This window comes from Polyodon spathula, chromosome 16 (genome assembly GCF_017654505.1).
Source record: "Polyodon spathula isolate WHYD16114869_AA chromosome 16, ASM1765450v1, whole genome shotgun sequence".
Taxonomy (NCBI): Eukaryota; Metazoa; Chordata; class Actinopteri; order Acipenseriformes; family Polyodontidae; genus Polyodon; species Polyodon spathula.
The window spans coordinates 12,569,502-12,594,182 of record NC_054549.1 but is presented as its reverse complement, the minus strand read 5'-3'; the positions used below and the strand labels follow the sequence as shown (position 1 = coordinate 12,594,182).

The 24,681-nt window shown below is 40.8% G+C and overlaps 3 protein-coding genes across 13 annotated transcripts in view; 2 read left to right on the top strand and 1 right to left on the bottom strand.

Moving 5' to 3' along the window:
* LOC121328756 (serine/threonine-protein kinase mTOR) overlaps window positions 1-344 on the bottom strand; it is a 76,965-nt gene extending 76,621 nt beyond the window's left edge. For all 3 annotated transcript variants that reach the window (XM_041273794.1, XM_041273796.1, XM_041273795.1), the window contains exon 1: window positions 239-344. The gene's annotated coding sequence lies outside the window, so the exon portion shown is untranslated. The remainder of the gene's footprint in view (window positions 1-238) is intronic.
* A 305-nt stretch (window positions 345-649) lies between these two features.
* Window positions 650-3,525, top strand: LOC121328470 (ubiA prenyltransferase domain-containing protein 1-like). Its single transcript, XM_041273153.1, has 3 exons — window positions 650-951; window positions 1,597-2,222; window positions 2,421-3,525. Exons 2-3 carry the CDS (start codon window positions 1,670-1,672, stop codon window positions 2,906-2,908), a joined length of 1,041 nt encoding a protein of 346 aa, XP_041129087.1. The 5' UTR covers window positions 650-951; window positions 1,597-1,669; the 3' UTR covers window positions 2,909-3,525.
* A 1,405-nt stretch (window positions 3,526-4,930) lies between these two features.
* LOC121328594 (E3 ubiquitin-protein ligase MIB2-like) overlaps window positions 4,931-24,681 on the top strand; it is a 51,502-nt gene continuing 31,751 nt past the window's right edge. For 3 of the 9 annotated variants that reach the window (XM_041273402.1, XM_041273394.1, XM_041273401.1), the window contains exons 1-3: window positions 4,931-5,014; window positions 19,665-19,984; window positions 22,229-22,400. In XM_041273402.1, coding sequence (XP_041129336.1) covers window positions 19,762-19,984; window positions 22,229-22,400 — 395 coding nt within the window. In that variant the 5' untranslated portion in view covers window positions 4,931-5,014; window positions 19,665-19,761. Of the gene's footprint in view, window positions 5,015-7,873; window positions 7,973-8,576; window positions 8,831-8,870; window positions 8,958-16,223; window positions 16,307-16,501; window positions 16,592-16,614; window positions 16,633-19,664; window positions 19,985-22,228; window positions 22,401-24,681 lie in introns of those variants that run through there. The other 6 variants (XM_041273396.1, XM_041273395.1, XM_041273398.1 and 3 more) reach the window with 6 other exon arrangements.

Sequence of the window (24,681 nt, the reverse complement as noted above, 5' to 3'; positions counted from 1 at the left end):
AACAAACAGCAGCAACTTTAACAAGCAATAATACCAACTACGAACCTTCTTCGTTGATCAGATTAAAGGCAATAAATATTTGAAAAACTCTACAAACACACAGATGACATTATCTCTACCAAATGCCCACCTCCGTGTGCACGCCTCGGATATAAATACAGATAGCGGGTATACATGCTTTGCGTCACAACACCAGCTTAGTGACCAATTTTAAATGTGATTAACAGAAAACACTTACACTTTCTAATTGCTGTTTATTTAAATCCGATCGAGGTGTACTCGTTTCCCATTACAGATAGGAAGCGTCCGCAGAACAAGCTGAAATCGCACCCTAACTCTTTCCAACCAAGTGTTAGGAATATTAACATTACAACCTGTCGAGACTAGAAACCAATAGGCGACCAAGAGTGGTGGAGTGTAATTCCTATTGACCAACGGTTTTGCTGTATTTAATAGAAAGGCGGGTTTCTGGCAGAGAAGTGGGCGATATGTTGGTGATTGACTAGGGTTGTAGCCTATCAGCTGAAAGGTTGATTGGACAGGGGTCCAGTAAACATTAACAGTTCAGTAAAGGCGGTGTTTTCCATCTTGTAAGTTTGGTTGAGAGGCAGTTACTGTCAATTCATTTGGGAGAGGGGGTGTTTTTAGGATTTTAATGGTAATAATACAGCGCAGTGTGGGTGTTGGTAATTGTCCTCTGTGGAGTTTTGAGAAAGCGTGGATTTCTTTTCATTATTCCTTGCTGGAAAGCAAACCGGTATTTCGTTCAGGTTTTCGGTCGGACAGCATTTGAAGTTGCACAAAGGGGCGTGATGCTATGGCGCTGTCCAGGTGGAGAGTCATAACATCTTGAGAGTGTGGACACGTCGTAGAGGGGACTCAGGGTAACGGATTTCAGGAGAGATGGTGCTGTTTGGGCGTTTAAATTAAACCAGGATAGCATATGAACAGGTAATACTGTTCTTAAAATATCTGTTTTTATTAATCCTATTAATAGTCCACTTTATTGCTGAGACAAAACCAGTGACTTGCATCAGATAAAGTTGATGTGGTTAGGGTTCAAAAGGCTAGCTGTGTTTAAACTTCGATTTCTTGAGTGTGTTATTAAGGTTTCTGCAATGACATTGAGTGGCTATGTTAATAGCAACATGTATAAGAGTTACATCTAGTATTAAAAGTGAAAGTGTTTTTTTTTTTTTTTTTTAAAGGGGGATGTTCTTTGTTGTCCTGCAGCACTTTACCAACTTAAAAGATTTACAGTCAAACTTCTTTCAAATTACAATTCACCGTTGGAACCAGAACTGACTAATCTGGTTACGTGTCTATTTATTTGTCCGGCTTGGGTACCCGCAATTTTGATTTCAGTCAGTTTGAACATAGACTAATATTCTTCTAATTGAAACAAACTTTTGGACAGTTGCAGTTACTTGAAAACCACAGATTTAAGCAAGGTACTTTCCATGAACACATGAGTTTGGTTACCACAAAGTGATAACCTTTGCTTTTGTCGACCAGCTATCACACAACTGCATGAAAGACCAACGGGGTTAACTTACTGCAACTTTGTTTAATAGTCTTCTTGGTTTTGCATTTCAGAATCTTGCTGGAATTACTGTATTTGAGCAGAGGATTGGTTGTCTGAAGCCTTCTGCCATTATAAGGTAGAGCGATGGAGGAGGAGCAGAAAGATAATGCCATCAGTAGTCCCCAAACTTTTGTGGAGGTGAAACAGAATGGATTTGGAAATGCAACAGATTCACTCCTAAGTGGTTGCGATCGGAATCACATTGAGAAAAATGCCCAGGAGACAGTCGACCTGAAGCACAAGTGTGCCGCCTATGTTCTGGCCCTGAGACCGTGGAGTTTTAGTGCTTCTCTGACTCCTGTAGCTCTGGGCAGTGCACTGGCGTATAAATCGGAAGGGACCATCAATATTTTGATATTGCTGGTGTGTGCCGTGGCGGTGTTGGTGGTCCACGGGGCTGGGAATCTGGTCAACACTTACTATGACTTCTCCAAAGGGATTGACCACAAGAAGAGTGATGACAGGACGCTGGTGGACCAGATTCTGGAGCCACAAGATGTGGTCATGTTTGGAGCTGTGCTTTACTCCCTGGGCTGTTTGTGTGCAACTTGCTTGTATTTTTTGTCCACTTTGAAACTAGAGCATCTTGCCCTCATTTACTTTGGGGGCCTCTCAAGTTCCTTCCTTTATACTGGAGGTGAGTAAAGACCGCTCAATAAATCGCTATGAACGACATTTGTGCCTGGCCTTTCTGATTTCCGCTATGCTTCTCTTCCCAACCCTTTTGAAGTTCTTGAATGCTGCGTGCTTCAGTGGTGCCGTTCGTTTTCAGTTTGATGGTAGATTTTTTCCTCAAGGTGATTTTTTTTAACCCTTCTTTTCTTGCTTTATACAGGCATCGGGTTGAAATACGTGGCTCTGGGCGATGTGGTCATCCTGATCACCTTTGGACCGCTGGCTGTCATGTTTTCCCATGCAGTTCAAGTCGGCTATCTGTCTGTTTTGCCGCTGGTCTACGCCATTCCCCTGGCCCTGAACACTGAAGCTATCTTGCATAGTAACAACACAAGAGACATGGATTCAGACAAACAGGCTGGGATAGTCACCCTGGCCATTCTCATTGGACCTACGCTGTCTTACGTGCTGTACAATCTGTTGCTGTTCGTCCCCTATATTTTGTTCTCCATTCTCGCAACGCGGTATACGATTAGCATGGCGTTGCCGCTTCTCACTGTGCCCATGGCTTTTCCCCTGGAGAAACAGTTCAGGAGTCAGTGCTACACCAAGATTCCTCAGAAGACTGCAAAGCTCAACCTGTTAATGGGGCTGTTTTATGTGTTCGGTATTATATTAGCTGCACCAGGCAGTCTGCCCAGGCTGTAATTTCAAGAAGATGTGTTAATTGTAACTAATAATCATTTGATATGCATTTATGTAATTTAAACTTTTGGCTTTACTTCTGTTGGTAACAAATACGGGTTTAATATATTTTTTAGCTTTCTGTTAATAGCAAAAACAAAAAGGATTTTTTGAGAACTGCGAAGGCTAAAACTCAGCTGATTTATAATTGAAAGCTTTTGTATGGTCATTATGAAAAAAATATTTATTATTTTGACTCTAATTTCATAAAACTGGTATACAGGTAGAAAAAATATTTGAATACAGATTTTTGACCTTAGGAAGTAAAGCATTTCTATGTGTTTTAATATACAGTACGGTAGCACAGTTGCTACAATTACATGTTTCGCTTAATATATTCTGTAAAAAAAATTAAAATAAAATAAAGTTTGTACAAAGATCCATATTATAATTAAACTCTACTACACTTCAGTATTTAATTACTGTCAAACAACTGTTTCATACACATCTATCACATGTGTCCTGCCTCAATTATCTTTGAAAAAGTCCCCATTCACCCAAACTAAGTAATGCGTGCTCTGCACCAGTCATATGCAACTTGTCACACAATTTGTACAAAACAAATAATACTGCAAGTCAGAAGTTCCATTGTTATCTGTTCATTATATACCATCTGATTTTCAGTTCAATTAAAATAAAATTTTAAAAAATACATTTGGTAAGGGTTCTATTTAACATTGTTTAAAATATTCAATTCAGTTTTGCCCTACCATTCTTCCTTGGGTTGAGTGTTCAGTAGTTATTCCTGTAAAAGGTGCAACCAAAGGTATTCAGAAGCCTGTAAGGTAACTTGACAGATAGAATGTCTTATCATTCTATTTGTCAAGAATGTCTTTTCTTAACATCTGTGACCTCCAGCTCCTACAGAATCACTGCAGCTCTCTGCAGAGAGATTGGTTTACAGAATGCGGCTGTACCATTTTCTCAGATTAAAAAGCAAGGGCTGAACCTGAACCAACATCTGGTGCAGCGACGCATTAGACTGGACAAAAAGTTACACCGTTTTTCAAACTTCTTTTACATTTATTTATTTATTTATTTATTTATTAGGTACTTATGACCTGCATGCTGCAAGCAATTTAGCAACCAAGTCAGATGGCTGGAAAAGTTTACAGACACAATAAAATCTGGGGTTTGCTGTGAAGCAAGCCTGCCCTCTGGCAGCCAATGCTGCTGCTCAAGATCAATAGGTTATTTCAGCTGTTTCCATAATTGGAGCCTTTCAAGCACCTTTAATTGGCAGGGATCACGCTCTTGTGCTTGTGTGTGGCGATCCGGTTTTTATAGGGAGGCCAACAACACCCTTTCGTGGAGGAAAGGCAGCTGCTTTGAAGAACACTTTGCAGATGAAATCATTACAGCTGTAAATAGATATCAGGTGTGTAGGTAAGGAGTGAGTTCAGTGCAGTGTAATTCATTATATTTTCCACTTGCCAGACCAAGCTCAGCTTGGCAGTGCTTGGATTTAGACTGAGCGCTCTCCAGCTCAGTTTTCCACCAAACTAACATGAACTAGTTATTCATGGTTATATTCAGTCTAGATCGTAGATTTGCTGTGTGTCACGTGGACTGATTGCAGCTGGACTGAATTTGCTGGACATGAAATTGTCAGGTTTTTCTTTTTTTTAACATCTGCAGTATGTGGTGGAATATTTATCTAATAGATATAGTAGATAGTTAGATGCACTCCTTTAATTAAAGTGAACGCCGCTGCTTTATCTTCTGAAAGCTACTTTATTAATGAAATGCTAACTAACGCTTTAAAAAATGTATTTTCTTCCGCTTCAGTGCAGTACTAGAGCCGTAGTTTCCTAAATTATACACCAGAAGGCGCTCCAGTACTACACACCGTCGTGTACAATTTATCGACCGGACAGTATCTGGGTGACATTTCACCGCAGAGACACTTGGGAGCTGTAGGCCTGTGGTTTCCAATTGCAGGCAATGCGAGTTAGAACTACATTGTCCAGAATGCTTTGGGGACTAGGAAGCGAAAGCAAGGGAGTATGTGTTATGAAAATTAAACAAGACTGTCAGTGGATTTGATGTATAAGAGAACTCAAGCATAAGGTAAATTTGCATCTGCTTTAAACATTCTGTGCTGCTTTTTTTATTTTTTTTATTTTACAACGAGCTGGATGACCGGGATTGTTTGTTTTCATGTACTGCTGCTGTATAATTAAGACAGATACTGTCTGTTGATAAGGCTGATTCACCAGTACGATTAAACAAATAGTTTGTTTGTTTTTTTCAATTTGAATGTCAAATTCGATTTAGTATTTGAAGTAGAATGACCCCTTTCACGAAATACAAATCAAACCAGTGTTTCTGTGTACTGTGTTTTAAATAGCCTGTACAAGTTTGGCATCGTTTTCATTGTTACAGCATTGTGCCACAGCTAATCATTTTCATGGGGTTTGTTCACCTGAATCTAACGAGCGCCACCGTAGAACAAGATTGTGCACAATGTACCTTTCACAGTATTTAAAATGGGGAAGCTATCAAATTAAAATATTTTTTGTATTGAATAATGAATTATGGCTGGATTAATAATGCATTACAGTACAGATATTTTTACGATGTAAATGCTGTACACTGGATTCGTTGATTACAACTTCAAATACACAGCAGAAGTCAGTTTATATTGCATATTATGTGATATTTGGACAGAAACCTGTTATGACACTTTTTGTTTTTACATTGATTCAGTAATAATAGTTAATTTCAATATGAAAGTCCTGTCTCGCCAACAGACAGTAGGAGATCTCTGTGATGTTGTTTTATTATTAAATTCCGGTTCATGTTGAAAAGCCTTCTTAATATAAGCCTTGTTTAGGTTACCCAGGTCAGATATTTACTGTAGCTTAGGCCTGCTGCATTATCACCGTACTCTGATGTTATACCTAACTTAGTTTAATTGACTCGCTAAGAAATGATCAGGACACTACAGGAATACAACTGATGCATTTCTTGTTTCCGTTAAACTGTTGAATATTTGCCCCATTCAGGTTAGTCTTCAGCAGATTTCTCATATAGCTTCAAGGTAAGGTGGTTTAGGAGTGACTTCAGCCCCTCCACCTGTTGCGTTTCTCAGATCACCAACCAGAGTGGCTACCGACTTCTTCTTCATCGTTTTATATTATTAGTTAATTTTCGACTCCTGTCGTGTCTGCTAGTTTCTTAAATTTGCCAAGTGTATTTCGTCGAGCTGATATTGTAAGTGTTGACGTGGCTGCCTTTGGTTTGCAAAAAGGCAGCCGCATTAATGTTGCAAATCTGACTCTATTTCTTTTGTACCGGTGTTTTTAAAATAAAAGCGATATGATTACTGACAGAAATGGGGTACTGTAAGAATTGACACATCTGTTTGGTTTTAGAGTGTTGTGAGAAAAACATTTCAGAAAATGAAATAAATAGAATGAACAAGATATAGCTGTCACAGATATTTATTGCACCTATTATGTGATAGGATGGCTAATGCAATATTTCAATAAAGGAGAAAAAAATAATACCTGTGATGCATTGATTTTAATAAATCATCATTAATTAATAATACAGCTGTATCTGTTTCTTTGTTGGGAGGTGAAATTAGAGACGGTTGTTATAAAACAAAGGTACCTGACAACAGTTTACCAGGATCAGCTTAAGGGGGGGCAGGTTAACCTCTAAAGGCATCCTAGAAAGTGCATGGTCGACAGGTTTGTAAAGAGGATCATGTCGGTTCCTTTCCAAGCAAAACGCGTGACTCCTGCCCAGGAACACAAAGACACTGTACTCTGTTATGTAAAGACAACTGTCTATTTTAGTCTGATCAGAAAGTGTTTCTCTAGTTGCCACAAGCTGTCTGTAAGCAGATTGACAGTACACGGGCTGCCGTTTACTGTCGGTACAGTGTAAGGTCAAGGTAAAAAAAAGTTTTGTAATTAGATTACTTCCTGTCCATTTTGGCGTTCTGTTTATTTCCTTTACCCTCAAGGCAGCCTAAAATGAATTGTCATTTTCGCTGCTAAATTCTTTCTTTGAGAGTTTTCAATCAGATTGCCTGCTATCTTTCCAACAAAAGCTTGAATTTACTCTGATGTGGCACTATCAGTTTTACACTTGCCAAAAAAATATTCTGGCTTAAATTGGCTGTGGAGATTTAATAGGGACTGTATTAGTTAGTATGTCTGTTCTAAAGAGCAAACATCTTGGCTGTGGGCTAAAGGATTGATTTGAGTGCTTTAGAATAGCTGTCAATTGTTGTTGGCTGTTTTTGTATAAACACAGAGGCAGGTTCTGGGTAGCATAGATACTGTAGTGTATTTAATCCACACAAATCCAGACACTTAGCGAGGAGCAATATCCTGGAAGAAATCATTTCATTGTCCCGGAGTTGCGGACAGCCTCCCAGTTTGATCAGCTTTGCTCCCTGCCTTGAACAAAACACTGAATGCCTGTGTCTTCAAAAGAAAAGTTGTGGCTTGAGAGAAGGGTGCAGTGTGGGGAAACATGTGCTTGATACCCTGTGCAGTGCAGTACAGATAGTTATGTAAATCCTTTCTACTTTTTTATACCTGCTTATCCAATGGCTCTGATGCTAACTGAAAGGGGTGCTAAATGATCTTGAATTGCCCCGACAGCCAGGAAAGCTGTGGAAGTTGTAATCGTTGCTTTTCGGAAAAGGATTCTGTGTGCGTGTTGAACACGTGTTTGCCCTTCTACTGTTGCTTCTCCTTTTTGATTTATCGCTGTTCTTTGCTGGTGTTTCGCAAGGGCAAACATTCTCACTTGAAGCTCTTTCTCAATCCCGGTTCTCACAGTGATACTGACAGTCTACAGAGGGATAACGGAATGGGAAATTCTTTGCATTGTGTGTTTTGAGAATGTCTTAATCTGGACCTTTTCATGCAAATCAGTTGTGTGTTTTCTTTTTGGTGTTTAAATTAGGTGCTTATGATGACGCTATGGCAGCCTATGTGAAACACAAAGCATACTCAGCACAGTGTCAGATGTGGGATGGGAACCGAATGATGTTGTGAATACAAGGTAAAGCAATGATCAGTCCAAGTGTCATTGATTTGTGTCTCTAATTTAATTTTAAAGCAATCTCAGCTCCATTTATTTGAGGCAAACCACAGAGGTCCCAAAGCAATATAAATTAACAAAGAGGGTTCTTCTCAATTGAGAATCTGCAGTGCCCTTGTATTTGGGGGGGTTATAGGCATGCTCATTCCCATCTTTGTGGAATGGCAGTGTTGTGTTTTGCACTGCCGCTTTAAGGATGGACAGCACACTACGTCCCTTCCCCCCTTCCCCAATCCTTGCTTTGCCATTGGTTGCTAGTATTGTGAATGACAGACGTGTGCATAGGGGTAGGGGTGCAGGGTACAATTCTGAATGTACCTGTCTGTGTGCAGCACTTGTGCTGGGCGGCTGAAGATTGAACAACAGGATTAGCAGGTGTGCCCCCCCCACATACACACACACCCTCCACCCCCCTGCCTGTAATCTTTCATGACAGATTGTCCTCCCCTGTACAGGGAGTGTCACGGGAGGGGAAGGCTGAGCAGAGCTGTGTAACTGGGGTTTGGTAGAGACGGAAATAGCAACAACCAGAAGCTGTCTGTGTTAAACAGGACTCTCTCTCTCTCTCTCTCTCTCTCTCTCTCTCTCTCTCTCTCTCTCTCTCTCTCTCTGCCTCCTGCACTGGTAATCCTTACCTAGATGAAAAAGGACAATGGAATAACGTGGGCCCAGGTTTCATTCCTCCTATGCACAATGCTGTAGCATCTTTTTATATATGCAGCAGCGGCAGCAGTTGTGTTTAATGGGATACTGTGCGCTTGCTTTACCTTCCAATTGGACACAGCTGTATATCAAGAGCCTGTCTGCCTGCTATAGAAAGTAAGGGCAGTAAATTTCATCTGTTGGATTTTGGTGCAGTTCCAGTATCCTGTGTGTGGTGTGGTGGTTTTTTTTTTTAACTGTACTGTTCCACCCCTGATGTTTGGATGTGGCTTTCATAGTGAAGGTGATTTCTTTTTAAGGATTTCAGTGGAGAAGCTGTGATCTGCGGATCGTTCTTCTCATAGGGATTTCAGACGGTAACAATTAATTCCATATTCTAGCTACAGTGTGTCCTGCAGTGTAATGACAGCACCTACATTGGCTGTCAAACCTGCAGCTTCTGGGTTGTCGCAGATCTACAGTACGGTGCAGGATGCATGACTTGAAATGTATATTTGTATGTAGGCTTTGTTTTGGGGTGCAGATTGAGGCTTTGAGAATTTTTTAGGAGTAAATAGCTGTAGATGCTGAACAGCTGATGGGAATAAAATCTTAAATATTCTTAATATTGTAAAATTATAAATACTCAAAACCCTGAGCTGTTCTTTTCTGTCCCTTTTAGACAGTGTAGAATCATCGTAAATGTCAATTAACATATCCTGGCAATTTATATAGCAATGGGTTGCAAGGGAATGGTTAATGGAAAGTATTCCAGCACTGTGTGGTCTATACATAGCAACACAGTGTAGTATGCCTGCAGAACAATGCATTCTTCCAAATAAAGGGTAAAGGATACAATTCAAAGGCAGTGTTCTAGGAATGCGGGAGTGCTTTAAAAATATTCTCTAGGTAAAATGATTTGTCTGCAAAAGAAAAACACATAGCCTGGATATTGATACCTCTTATTAACAGACGAAGAGCTTCCAGATCCTGTGATGGTTTCTGATGCTGGGAGCCGATTTTGATCGCTATATGTCCACGGTCCTTAGATAGGTTTTCAATTTTTGGACTGATCCGGTGATCGTTTGTAAATACGGACTCATCGGAGAACGCTTGTGTCTGTAAAGAAGGGGGGGGTTTTGTACGGCATTTCACTATGTTAAGTCCAGAACTGTACCTGTGAAGCCTGACCACGAAATACTGAAGAGATCCACTGTACTAAAAGACAAATAGGTTTTTATATATCGGCCAATATATATTGTCCTGCTTCATCGAAGGTCTGATTGACGCTGATGAATCCGCTAAAAGAATGGATTATTTAAATATATTTTATGACATTTGACTGTGAATCACCAGCACCAAACTATTTTAACTGTGAATTAAATACTGAAATCAAGTGCAAGACCAATGACAATGTAGGTTTATTACAAAAAAGATTAAGATAATGTAGACCTTTTCTTTGTCATGCATTTTAAGTTTTTAAAAAAAAAAAACACTGGCCAATAAACTGATAGAAATGTTTGTAATTGGAATGTATGTCACTGCACTGTGATATTGGTACTGTCTGGGGTGCATTGTGCTTGCAGTACTGCGTTGATCAAAGGGTGTATTTATTGTTAAGGGATAGGGATCATTATAGGTGCATAGTAAGAATTTCATTGCACATTTCATATTCTGTTGCATGTAAGTTGCTTGTGGAAATCGTGGCTGATGAGAAAGGCATTAAAGGGTGTTTGCTTCCTAGTGCCATCTGCTTGCAGCCATTGCAATCTCTTATCCTGGTTTCACACCACATTCATCTGAAAAGATACAAGCATTTATGTGAGAATGTAGCTGTCAAGGTGCCAAACCCAGAGCGTGTTTTTCTAATCGCGGCCATCTCTGAATTTGATAATAGCAGACGATCTAAATAGAGCAGCTGCCACTTTAAATACACCAGCTGCAGCCTTACGGAAGGTCACTATTGTGAACAGCTAATGTTAATGGGGCAGATTAAAGCACGGAGGGTTGGGGTGGGTAGGGGGATGACTTCTGTCTTCCCCTGGGACAAGCGTCCTGTTGATCATGTTCAATGCGGGTCCATACACTTAGTAAACCCTTATACTAGCATACTGGATCTAGGAAAGAAGTTGTAACTGTGAAAAAATAAAGTTAAAAGTTAGTATAGAAAAAAAAAAAACATAATCCGACTGTTAATCTTTAAAAGATATGTCTAGTTCAAGCAAGCTTCACTACGTGCTGTGCTTTGCGTGGGCTAATTTTGCTGCCTGCCAATGACCAACCTTGCTTTACCGTACACGTGGCCCCTCACAGCAAAACAGATCACAACTTTGGTTGTTCAGCTTTGATTCTTTGGTGGGAGATTTTCTTACAGAACAGTACAGTTTTTGTAATTTGAGTTATTTTAAAAAGTACAATTGTAAAGCGGGAACAGTTTTTTTGGCCCCGACTTTACTCCTAACCCCTTAACCTAATTTTTACACATGCTTGGGAAGTAATCACGAAAGTTAAGTGTAGAAAACCGATAATCCTACTTTTGGTTTTTTAAAAGCTTTAAAAGATTATGGAGGTTAGGTGTCAGAGAATAAGTGAACCCTAGCGTGGGGGGCTGTGCTTCTTAGAGAGGCTAATTTCTTGCACATGGTCATTCCTAAGAAACGACCCTTACCTCGACATGTTCCAGACGGGTTGTAACGTGGGTCTCCATCACAACAAAAAGATAGCGCAATAGGCAACTACTTTTTTGATTCGTCCTAGTCCAGAATTTTATCCTTGACGGGTGCAATTTATTGGTGGTAGATGTCGGAATGCCAATTTTCCAACGTTGAAAACGACTTTTGTGTCGATGTTACAATTACCCCGCTAATATTTTTTTTGGGGGATTTTTTTTTTTTTTTTTTTTTTTTTTTTTTAATAAGAAGGTGAACTTCAAGTCCATACCCCGATCTTTTTAGTAAATTCATTGTCCATACAGGTTTAACGATGACCCCCTGTTACAATAAAAACTGACAAACCGCAACTGCGAACAGAGTGTCATAGGTTGATCCTGTTCCAGTGACGGTACACAACGTAAAACGAGAAACGGTCATTGGAACCTGTAACCGAACAAGGTTTTTGTTCTTCACCACCGAATGGCAGTTGAATTCAGGCCTAGAGCCTGTGAACAGGAAACTTTCTATACAATCCAGTTCGTTTTACAAGTGGCAACGACATGTAGCTCCACCCATTAACAGGCGGGTCCGGTTTCCCCCTGGTTAGATTGGCCATCGAAATGCGCATGGCTGAACAGCTGGGCGTGTCGCGGTTTTTTTGCGTCGGTACTAGTGTTGGAAACCATAAGTGTTTGCGAATAAGAAATGAACCCCTCTAAAAAGGAAATCTTAATGTCATGTCAAACATAAATCAAGGGGGGGGAATCCCTTTTTTTTTTTTATCTTTTTTTAAATTAAACAAATAGTCACAATAAATTCGAGACGGTTAATTTACAACATACATATAAATCATATCAAAAAAAAAAAAACGGTTGGAACTTGTTAAAGTTCCTTGAAACATTTCAACATATAAATAATTTTCCTGTTGTTTTGTTAATAGAAAAATGGCTCTAATAAAAGCGGTAGGTAACTTTGGATTTGAATCCCGTCGGTTTTAAGCGTTGAAGTCCTCTCTCCAAGAAACCGTCCCCCCTGATTATTGTCGACGGTTCTTAACATGGCATCATACTCCCGGGTGGCAAACTTGATTTCCGGTTCCCGGTTACCGATAACGTCATCCCTACCTAAATGTTCATGTCAGATAGTGCTCCTCCGGGAACGTGAAGTGGCAACATACCCACGCTACTACTGGGTGACCATCCTCCTATTATGCACTAGAATTATTAAAAAAAAGTTTGCACCTGTCGAAAGGATTCTTTATGTGACAACATCTTTTACCCCTAGTCATCGACGTTTGAAACTACTTAAGTCGCACAGCCCAAGTTCAAGGACAGAAGTTGAACAGTCACTAAGGAAAATTAGTGTCTTAAGGTAATAAAATTATGAAATTGTAAACAGTTCTACGAAAGGCCCAGTGCTCGCATAAGGAACAAATTTCATATAACTACGCAAGAGTCAAACCCAGACCGTTATATAAAAATTTAACTACAGCGTGAATCCGGCACTTTAATTGTTTTATAACCAGACTCTGCTTTTATTGTCAACTTTTTGTTACGTTTCAGATTTGTGGAAAGAATCAACAAAGATGCACATGCTAAAGGTTCTCATTGGAAAAGTTTTTTACTTAATCATTCCTCAACCTTAATTAAATGTCCCCATAATTGGTTTTCGCGCTTAGAAAGCCCGAATTAGCAATATTTTACCCGCTGATATAGCCCTTGTGGCTTTCATACAGGGAAACGCAAGCCACATTCAAGAGTATAGAAGAAAAAAAACCCTGTAGGCTGGATTACAACATAATCAGGGATTGGAATTTGTCTTTTCAATACCTACCTTATGGTAAATAACGAGGGTTCCTTTGTTTGGTCAGTGTTTTTTTCTTTCGGATCTGTCATAATCAGTTGTTTTTTCAACGAGCCACTGCGGATAGGGCTGGAGCCCGATTCCAGTGGCCCGTAAGTGATCTACTAACAGATAAGTGTCCGACCCAAATTTACTTTTAACGACCAGAAAGAGAAAATAGAATACCCGACTGCTTAGGAAAAACCAGTCTTTTACTGGCTTTAGATACTAGGTCCAATAATAAAGTTCCCCTGCCTACGTTGTCAGACCCACAAAGACCCAATTAACGTCTATAGCTACATTCACGCGGGACCCAAAATCCCAATCCCTGTATTTTTTTTAAGCTAATAAGAATAAGGAAGGTGTATTTATTTAAATAGCGGAAGCCACGTTGCAAAGATTGATCCATATCTTTCGAGATTGTAGACCCTTATATTTTTTTGAGATCGGATATAACATCTGGTTTTTGTTTGATTGGAAACAGAATATGGTTCAAGTGAACCAAAACAAATAGGTTACTCAAATTTTGTGTAATTATTTTTTATAAAGTATGACACAATGATGACGAGTCTGGCTTTCCAGTTTCCGGATTGACTATGGTGAGGGTGCAATAGGGCAGTATGTAACTACACCGGTATTTCTCGGGACACAGAACTTCTGGTTGGAGAGTGATTTTTTGAACCCGTTGGGTTTGACTTTTTTTTGTTTTGTTTGCTAGTATGACGGAAACCTGCAGCTTTGAAATACATGTCAATTTACAGAAATCCTCCCCTGTTGTCTAGACCTTTCGAAGAGGCACAACCTGTAAACTCCTTATTAAGCTTGTTCTGGTTGTTACTGGGACGGCTTCGAGTTCTTTTGCTTGTCCCTGAAATAAGTACTGTACTATTGATGATAATAAGCAGCCCCATAAGTGTTATGTGTTCTGATCAGCAATGTAAAACTATGTGACATGATTGACAAGCTGGTTTGCCCAAAATCCAATGTTTTAAGTAAAATTCCCAATATCATGTAATGTCAAGGTTATATGGGAACGAGTCAAGGAGGGCTAGCCGGAGGGCTGCCACAAGATTACAAGTCCAGCAATTTTTGTTCCGAATTTAAAACTCCTGGCAGTGCTGAAACGAGATGTATAGCCACCGGGGTGCTTGTAATGGGTGTACAAGAACATGGTTGTGGCCGGGATAAAACACGGCAACTGGTCCCTGAGTTTACTGAACCACAGGACTTCAGACATTGCACAATCCAGAAGTACGTTTTCGTTTTATCAACCAGTGTTAAACCTCTATTTCGGATTGTTAAAAACAGACTTGCTTCAGTTGAATTGACTAAGGGTTTTTGCCGCTTGTGTTAGCCAATTCAATTTTAATTGCTATGGTCAATCAGGCGGAGTGGAATCGTAGGAACATATGTATGCAACTTACACATGAGGGTGTGATAGTAGATGGTTCCCCCGCACGTTAAATACTATAGGTTGCCCTTGTTTCCCTAGTCGAACAAGTAGAACCTGTGGAACTCAGGTTTTTAATCAGAGAAAACGTTTTGTGCGCCCTGAGTGGCAGCTGGGGCTGGCTTGCGGGCCCCCCCTTCCAAGTCCCCCTACCAAAGGAGCATTCCCGGAATCAACAAAGGGGGTAGTCCCGGGGCAAATAAAGGCTCAAAAGGAGAGGCTGGGTCTTAGGTGCTTGCACCTCAAACAGTAAAAATGGAAAGGCAAGACTAACACCCACGTGGTGGTCAGAGGGCCCAAGCACCAATTTAGAAGAGTCACAGGAAAACAACTGGATACTTAGATATGAGCCAATCAAAACTAATAGGATGTCAGGTATGAGTGCCCAATCTTGCAGTCAGTTCCATTTTGCAGTGCGGCCATTTATTAACATAATAGCATTATTTCCGCCATTTATTAAAGTCAGCATTATTTGTTTAAAACTCTGGGCAGTGCTACAGATTTATATCCAAGGGGGGGCTGTAGTTTTATTGAATGGTGGGGGGGGAAATCTCTGCGTGTCGTTATGATATAAAGTACTTGCTTGACAATTAAAGCGTTCGTTTTCAACCAGCCAGGCACTGGCTCTTTGTTAAAAAGCAGACTTGGCTTTGTAAGGAAGGGGTTTGCTTTAGCCAATTCATTTTCTACTCAAACAGCGATTTCAATCAAAGGGATTTGCACTTAACATGAGAAACCGATGAGGAGTCTGTGCTGTGTGTTCGAAACAAAGGAAACACGTGAAGCAATTGGAAGCAGTTGCTGAGTGCAGCTGGGCTGCTGCTGCTTCCAAGTCCTACCATAGGAGAATTCCTCCTTTCGCTGAGGTCTTGGATACAGGCACAGGAAGCTGGTTCTTGTGCTGCACAGCAGATAGAAAGAGGAAAGGCAGACGGACTTTAGTGTCAGTCGGCCAAGGTTAGGAGTTAAATCTCTGATACTTGTTCTTCCTCAAACTATTCTTTTGGTTTGAGTGCATCTGCTAGTATAATTGAGTGAGGCACACTAATGTAATATTGAATGGAATGCCGTGACTACTTCAGGTTCTCAGTGTTGGCTGCAGACACTTCCCCATGTCACTCCAGGTAAAAAAGGTTTGTGGTCCGTGTCCTGGCTGTGCGAAATTACCAGTCTTCGCTGGGGATTCCAGAGGGAGCATCGCATTGGCTCCTGTGGGTTAGGGAGGCAAAACTGGTAAGGACTGCTTCTCCTTATTGCGCTACAGCAGCTGGCCCTGGATCTCAAGTTCCTGGGTGTAAAAGAGGAAACTGGCTTAGTCATGGGATTGGCGGACACCCACTGAACAGTTCTTTGGAGTTGTGAGGGGAACATAATTGGACTTTAGTTTTAAATCCAACGAACAAGCAAAATTTTTAAGTAAAATAACACACATCAATCCAAGGGATCAGTTACCTGTACCCCTGTTCCAGTTATGTGCAAAGGAGACTGGACGACGCTTGATGGACTACCTGCTTTGTGATTGATGGGAACTTGAAGCAACACATAGCATGCATGCAGCATGTCCGGTGCTGCTTTGTCAGGGAGAGAACCTACTGCACTGCAGTGCCTTCTGTCTTGGCATCAAGGGTTTTACCGATTTGAAATCTTTAACCTGCCCAGCTGGGACATCTCGTTCTCGAACACATGTTTCTGTCACCAGTTGTGGAAACTGTGAGTGTTCCAAATATCTCTTTTTTTTCCAGAGGAAAGAATAAAAAATAAACTGAGTCATAACAATTTATGTACACCCAGCAAGTTTCACACTTCCCTAATTGGTTTACACATGCTTTTAATTAGGTTTGGGGATACGTGTTTAATGGGCTAGGCTAGCATGTGTCAGGATATGCTTTTAAATGAAGAGACACTCTATATAAACAGAGGCACTGGCCTCCAGTTTGGTCCATTAGCATTACAGACCTGGCAAAGAGAAGCAGCATGCAAGCAGGATGAAGCAAGGTATTAAATACGTTTTGCTTTCTCGGGTTCTTTTGATGAGGGTAGGTAATGTTTTTAAAAATGCCATGTGCTCTGACTTCAGGGATTTGATCAAAGATTGTGGAAAGCTGAGACTTTGTTCTTTTATTAAGTGACTGTGGGTTCATTTTTAAAAATGGTTTAATGGCTGGATAAAGCACAGTGAATTGACATGGAAAGCTAAAAAGAGAAAGGAACCAGTGTTTAATCTGTGCCTCAGCTTAATCAGCATTTTCTATCTTTTACACAAGGACGATTTCTCATAAGTATGGTATTACTACTTGTACACAGTATAACTCACAAACAACTGTTAATGAATTAAACGAGCAAGCAATTAATACTACAGTGAATAATACTAAACTGTATCAAATTGTGACTGGTGTTTTATTCTATTCAGTATCTATATTGTTTAAATGTTTATACATCTATTCAAATTGTGCATTTTTAATATTAAAAAAAATTAAACTGGGACCAACAATGTAATAGTGGAGACCGGGACTGAGGAGGTTAGACCCAAACTCTGCTGATTTTACCTAATTAAATCTATACAGGATGTACAATGTGTGTGGCTTTTACTGAGGTTACATCACTGCAGAAAACAAAGACGTACCAGTAGAACAAAGACCAAAATTGGAAAATGACACGGTTCGCAGAACAAACTGTGCAGGAGCCCTGGAAACTTTATTTTAAGGGTACAGCACGAACATTAGTACTGTGATATACGTAATCTCCCAGCTGGGGGGAAGAAACTCCCCCTTAAATAAACTTTTTATTGCATGTTGCTGGTGAGTCTGCATCACATTTTTCTTTTTTTTGGGGGGGGGGGGGGTTCATATTTGTGCTGTAAGAAACTGTTTGCTTAAGGTGGACCTTTATTGCTTAAAATGGGTATTTGGTGACAGTTTTGCAGTCGTGCCTGAATGTTCAGCCCTGGAGTGCTGGTAATGGTGGATGAGTGGCTCTGTAGACTGCATGCATGTGTTCTGTTTCTTCAATAGAAAAAGCATGTTGGTTTGGAATTAGAGTAATAGGGTGGCTCTAAACCCTGCGTTAAGGGGCTAGCGCCAATAAAACAAACACCCAACTGTCAAATGCAGCTATGAAGACGCTGCAGGTAACTTTGAAACGTCTGTCTGGGGTACAGTAGAACAGTACGCTGTCCGTGAAAGGGCTCTTCTCAAGCCTGTTTGACAGGTACAGCAGGAATCTCTTGGCAGCTTCTATATGAGGTGATTGTTTGTGAATTGGAACAGAGAAACACTGTTACTGTTAAAGTAATGATTCCGAGATCTCCAGGGGAACAAACAGGACCAAGCTCAGGGTTTCTTCGGCGCAGGCTTTAGAATGCAGGAGGATTGTCCTTCAAAAAATAAAATCCGATCAGCACTTCGGTTATGCTTGCCAGCTGGCCCGTTTTGTTACGTGTGATCCTGACTGTTAATGTACAGTGTTTGAAAACGTGGATGATATTGCACTAATAAAAAATAGCCCTGGTGTGTTCCCTCCTAACGAGTAAATCGCACTTAAAAATGACATTAAACGTTTTCATTAAATTAGTTTTTTTGCTGGGGCAGCGTTAATCGCAAGGACAAATTAGCATTTCACTTCAAAGGGAGGCAGTTATTGCTGCTTTTGTGATTTTTTTTTTTTCTTTTTTTTTTCTTTCTAGTAAATTAACCATTTTACACTAAAATAGAATCTCGCGGTCTATTTACTACGTTCATCCTTAGTTCTCTGTGCATTTTATTAGCGGTGTGAATTTGTATGCTTAAAAATCCAGCCTATATCAGTAATTCCAATGCATGCTATATGCTTTTACAGTACTCTGTATCAGGATTCATATATCACATTAAGTAACTACAACATCTTTTAATATGCTAAACCCGTCCTTTTTATATTTTGTGCAGCTAATGATTTTACTTGCTGGTTTTCGGCTTTGATTTCAGCTCATCTGACACAATTAAAGGTAACACATCACAGTACAGCAGAGCCACTCTCACTTCTTCTGTTATCTATTTCATATCAGTAGGCACCATCTGAAACGTCTGTCCTGTTTGTAATTTATTATGTTATCTTACTTGATTGAGTGGATGAATGTGGGTGTCTGTTACATAAGAACATAAGAAAGTTTACAAACGAGAGGAGGCCATTCGGCCCATCTTGCTCGTTTGGTTGTTAGTAGCTTATTGATCCCAAAATCTCATCAAGCAGCTTCTTGAAGGATCCCAGGGTGTCAGCTTCAACAACATTACTGGGGAGTTGATTCCAGACCCTCACAATTCTCTGTGTAAAAAAGTGCCTGCTATTTTCTGTTCTGAATGCCCCTTTGTCTAAACTCCATTTGTGACCCCTGGTCCTTGTTTCTTTTTTCAGGCTGAAAAAGTCCCTTGGGTCGACACTGTCAATACCTTTTAGAATTTTGAATGCTTGAATTAGGTCGCCACGTAGTCTTCTTTGTTCAAGACTGAACAGATTGAATTCTTTTAGCCTGTCTGCATATGACATGCCTTTTAAGCCCGGAATAATTCTGGTCGCTCTTCTTTGCACTCTTTCTAGAGCAGCAATATCTTTTTTATAGCGAGGTGACCAGAACTGCACACAATATTCAAGATGAGGTCTTACTAGTGCATTGTACAGTTTTAACATTACTTCCCTTGATTTAAATTCAACACTTTTCACAATGTATCCGAGCATCTTGTTAGCCTTTTTTATAGCTTCCCCACATTGTCTAGATGAAGACATTTCTGAGTCAACAAAAACTCCTAGGTCTTTTTCATAGATTCCTTCTCCAATTTCAGTATCTCCCATATGATATTTATAATGTACATTTTTATTTCCTGCGTGCAGTACCTTACACTTTTCTCTATTAAATGTCATTTGCCATGTGTCTGCCCAGTTCTGAATCTTGTCTAGATCATTTTGAATGACCTTTGCTGCTGCAACAGTGTTTGCCACTCCTCCTACTTTTGTGTCATCTGCAAATTTAACAAGTTTGCTTACTATACCAGAATCTCTGAATTCCAGCTGAATCTCTCCTCTTTGTTTTGTGTTGCAGTTGATGGTCTGTGATCCCTGACCTATCTTCAGAGTCTCCCCTCCACCCCAGTTCCCTGAGTTCATTACCAAGCCACTGTTGGAGCCGAGGGGCCAGGATGGAGGTGGGCATGCGTGTGATCCGCGGCGTGGACTGGAAGTGGGGTAACCAGGATGACGGGGAGGGGCACGTCGGCACCGTGGTCGAAATTGGCCGCCAGGGCAGCACCACCACACCGGACAAAACAGTGGTGGTGCAGTGGGACAGCGGCACCAGAACCAATTACCGGACCGGCTACCAGGGATCCTTTGACCTGCTCTTGTATGACAACGCACAGATCGGTAAAAAAAAAAGTTTTTTCTCCTTTTTATATAAAAAAAAAAAAAAAGAAAAAACACTTTCCAGCCTGCCATGGCACCCAGTTCTTCTGCTGTTGACAATACCAGAGCTTGAAAAATCAATATTTAATAGGTATGTTATTGAAATGACCAGACGACAGTTTGAACTGCCCCTAGTTAAGCTGGTGCAGAGCCTCAGTGTTCGGAAGTGCACAGCCTTTAGTACTGTATTTTCAAAGATAGCCTGACCTCACCTTGTTAGTGATGTACTCCGTGGTTGAAAAGTGTTCTTAAAGGCAGGTGAATAAAACATTTAAAGCGCTCTCTGGTGATGAATAAAATCCATGGGAAAGGTGATTCATTGATTGATGCACAGTCAGCAGAACAGTGTCAATAACTGTGTGCTGCTGCAGTCTACCACAGTATATGAAATATCTTCCCCTTTGATCACCTAGAAACAATCAATCTGTTTGGGGGAGTGAGGTTAAGATGCAGTGAAGGCACTTCCAGTTCTGTTTGTTTCTGGAAAGGGTTTTTTTTTAAATGATTTTTCCAGTTATTTTATCCTGTATCACCTGTCAGTGGGCCTGCGTGTAGATGCCAGCAGTGGTGTAGAGCTGGGGGAAACATGTTGAGATTCCTGCAGATTTATTGCTGTTTCAGACGTGCTGAACAATTTGGATTATCCATCACGGTGGATGGGCTGCCAGGGGGGAAGCGGGTCGAACTGATTAAAAATGAACGACAGGCAGCAGCTGTGTAGAGGGAGGTAATGCAGGGCAGGGGGAGAGAGAGAGGGGGGAGAGAGAGGCTCGGGGGGGCAGGCGGGGACACACACACACACAAGAACGGCTAATTGCTTCAAGGAATGCTGACCAATTCAGTTGAAACCGTGGTCAGCACTCCTTTTAAAGTTGAGCTTCAGCAGAGTGATACAGATTTGGAGTGATGGTTGCCTGAATCGATAGGTAAGTCACACCTGAGGATTTGAAACTTTGAAAGTTCATTTAAGGTGAACCCAAGTTTCTGGAACATTTACAGCTGTGCTAAAATGTTGAACATTGCACTTTAGAGTATCCAGTGGAGTTGCTGGCAGTGGTAATGTGTAGGTCTCATTTATTAATCTGTTAATTTTTTTTTTTTTTTAATACTTTCTCAACTCAACAGCTATTTTGTAATTTCAGTTCTTTTCAAGTGCTGGCCTTTTATTAAAGGACCATTATAGGTTGAGTTCAGGCCATTGTTATATTAGGATGTAATCATTTTTTAAGGGCTGCCTGACATTAAACACTGCAGGGAAACAACGCAAGATTCCTATACATTTTCCACAATTTAAAATAGCATTTTTCTGGCTCAAAGTGCTGCTCTAATGTATAATCGTGCATGCGAGTGCTATGCTGATGGGCAGGATATTGCTGGAAGCTGCCTCGCTACATAGAAAATGCATTATATCAGCAGGGCACTCATTAATCCAGTCTACCAAGAAGGATTCTTGTTGTAGTCTGTTTCTTCAACACAGTTCCTCTCGATTTTAGCAGGTGGCTCAGATTTCACAGGGATCACGAAACACATTTTCTGATGTTTCACGTAAATCTACACAAGAAAAATCGAGCTGTTTACTGTAGGTCAGACCAAGAAACAGTACCACTTTCACCAGCTCAATTGCAGCCATTGTAAATGAACATTCTGACTCGGGCAGAACTTGTATAGCAATCACGTACTCCACATTTTTGTAAAACAACAATTAGAACTACAAGAAATACCATAAACCAAGATGAAAATGCGTCCTTCTTCAGAACCACATGCTGTACTCGGTATTCCTTTCATTTGCCCTTCAGTTAGCTCAGTATGTGAAGTGTTTTAAATGTTGTATTTTTTAAAGCAGTAAGAAGCTCTGAGGTGCTCTTAAGTTGCACAGGCTCGTTCTTTGATGTTACCATAAGAAAATGGGATGGGCGGCACAAAGGTGCTCTGTTTTGTTCTGGATTTGTATGACTGTGTCAGTAGGGAATACCCAACACAGTAGCTAGTGGGCCTGTTTATATGGGCCTCAGAAAAAGCTACCTCCACTTCAGTTTGTAATTAGGCCTCACTGAGGAGGCACACGAGGTATTGTACAATAGGCTGTGTCTGAGCATTTGTTAGATAAAGATGTTGGGGGGGGTTAGTGATAAATGTAGTGGAGAAATTGAAAAAGGTTTCAAGGCACAGGGATTTGTTGATTTGTTGTTGAATCTCTTTTCCAAGGTGTCCGTCACTCCAACATCATCTGTGACAGCTGTAAGAAGCACGGGATCATGGGAATGCGGTGGAAGTGTAAGGTGTGCTTCGACTACGACCTGTGCACGCAGTGCTACATGAACAACAAGCACGACCTGTCCCACAACTTCGAGCGATACGAGACGGCGCATTCGCAACCGTGAGTACGGGAGCTGTCTGCTGCTGGGCGGCACGGATTCATTTCAGCAGAGCCCCACCTGCACCCAGCCTGGCCCCTGTCTGATTCATCACTGTTCCGCATCAAGGCTTCGCAGAAGCATTCTCCCCCTCCCCGGGCTTTTACAGAATGTCAGGAGTGAAGGCTGTTCTTTCTTGTTACTGTGAAGACTAGAAATGCATCCAGGTCTAGATTATTAAATCATTATTCATTAGTATGAGTTACAGACTATTCCTAACCAACTTTTACCCAGCATTGAGTGTTTCTTGCTTGCAAGATTTAATGACATGGACATGGTTCGGTTTATTATTATTTTAAAAACAGTTTTTTACATGTTTTATATGTTTGAACAGTACTGAAAGGTAGTTCTGTTTTGAACCATGTTGCTTTGGAGCTATTCAGCTATCTTCACATGGCTTTAGTAAAATAATTGGCATCCAATGCTGCTTTGAGGTTTGTCTGCCGTATACAATAAATGGCAAGTAATGTAAGTTGCAGTGTCAGGATACAGCATTCTCCTACCTTGTCTGTTCAATCTGTTTTGATGGCATCCTGTTAGTCTTTGCAGCATTGCCCTTGCAGCCGCGGGGCTTAGGATGCCCTCGATTTCACATTTTGTCTTTCTTTGAGCGGAAGTAATCCGTTGTGTCCCTGTTGCTGGATTTAAGGAAATGCTTTGTGTGCAGGTTAGTCAGGGTACCTAAAACTGAAATACAGATCTGCCGAAAAAAAAATCTCTATTTCAAAAACGGATTAAGCCGTTCCATTACGCGCCGGTGAAGATTTGCTTTGTTGTCAGCAAGCTCTGTTCGTCCTGCGCCCAAGAGGTTTAACGCGTCAATGTCTGCTAAGTAATGTGGCGTTTTAAACAATGCGAATGCACTCCTGCAGTTTTTGCCTCTTTGTGTGGTGGGAGTAGGTTGGGGTTGTGTGCTTGTGGAAGCTATTTGAGATGCTCAACACTCTTCCTCCCAGTTTAATATCATTTACATTGATATACAAGCCCAATAGAGAACACGCCCGTGCCCTGTTTGTCAACATGCAGCTGTTCTGCCAGTAAGATGGATGTTCTTTCCTCTTCAGAATGCTTCGTTGTGCAGTAGGACAGTCCCCTGTTATAAATAATTCATATACCAATTATGAACATCTCAGCTACACATTATTAGCAACTGTGTGTTCTCACAACCGAAGCATTCCGTAACACACAATAACAGTGTGTTTTGGGTTTTTTTTTTTTCCCTTTTTCAGATCTAGGCAAAATTCACAATGAACTAAGCTACCCATCGCATGAATAATTTGTATTCGAAACCTCAGACCATTTCTCTAATGTCAGCAAACTCCATTGCAGGGCACTACCACACTGTAGATAACTGCAGAACATTCATAGCAAAAAAAAACAAAAACAAATGGAAGAGTCAAAGGTAGGTAAATCTGAAAAAATATATAGATTTCAAATGTTTATACTAATATAGAATAACTGTTACTGATCACAGTACAGCCCTTTTGTTGTGATTGTTGGGCATTACCTTAGTAGAAAACTCCACAAAGCTGCTGCACCAGAGATGTGCGAAGATCCAAAATGCTTTCAACGAGGTAGAGGTCAATGTCCCCGGCTGAGTTGAGCCTATGTAGTCCCCATGTGGTTGTTGCTATCCCAGAGGTCCCAGTGTCAAATCTCATTGACTTACACTTAAACCTTGGGAAGAAGTCACCGCATATGTCCCTTATACAGTCTATAAAAGTGGGTGCCTAGAGAAACTATTAAAACCTTATGATCAAAGCTTGCACTCAAGCTGTGGCAGGTCTGGGACTGAGATGCCAAGGCCGGTCTGTACCCAGCAGCTTGCATGTCTCGACACCACGGCATCACTAGAGGACACAGCTGTATTGCATTGACTCTGTCTCTGCAGGGAGCTTTGTGCTTCTAATCCCGGGCACTGTAGAGTGGCAGGCTGCTGCTCCCAGTACCGTCCACCCAATTGTGTAGCCAGGTTTTGCAGTTTTAAGAGGACGTGCTCTTTGTGTTCCACCGTGTTTCGAAAACACAAGGGCTAATGAAGTGGGGCAACGGGATTGCAATACTGCCTTATAATGGGTTACTGTACACAATATAAAGTGCTGCTTTATTGCAAGGTGGCTTTGCAGTGTATTTGTATTTCCTCTTTTCTCTTTATTGTGGCAGACTGCAGAGTCAGCTGGTTTTGATTTGGCCTCTGTCTACAGCAAGCTCTGCATTTAAATTTTTTTTGAATAAACATTTTTT

Excerpts from the sequence above, each read along its gene's own strand:
- LOC121328470 (XM_041273153.1), top strand. The coding sequence starts at position 1,670 with ATGGAGGAGGAGCAGAAAGATAATGCCATCAGTAGTCCCCAAACTTTT. Across the intron at positions 2,223-2,420 it reads TTCCTTCCTTTATACTGGAG|GCATCGGGTTGAAATACGTG; the intron begins GTGAGTAAAGAC and ends TGCTTTATACAG.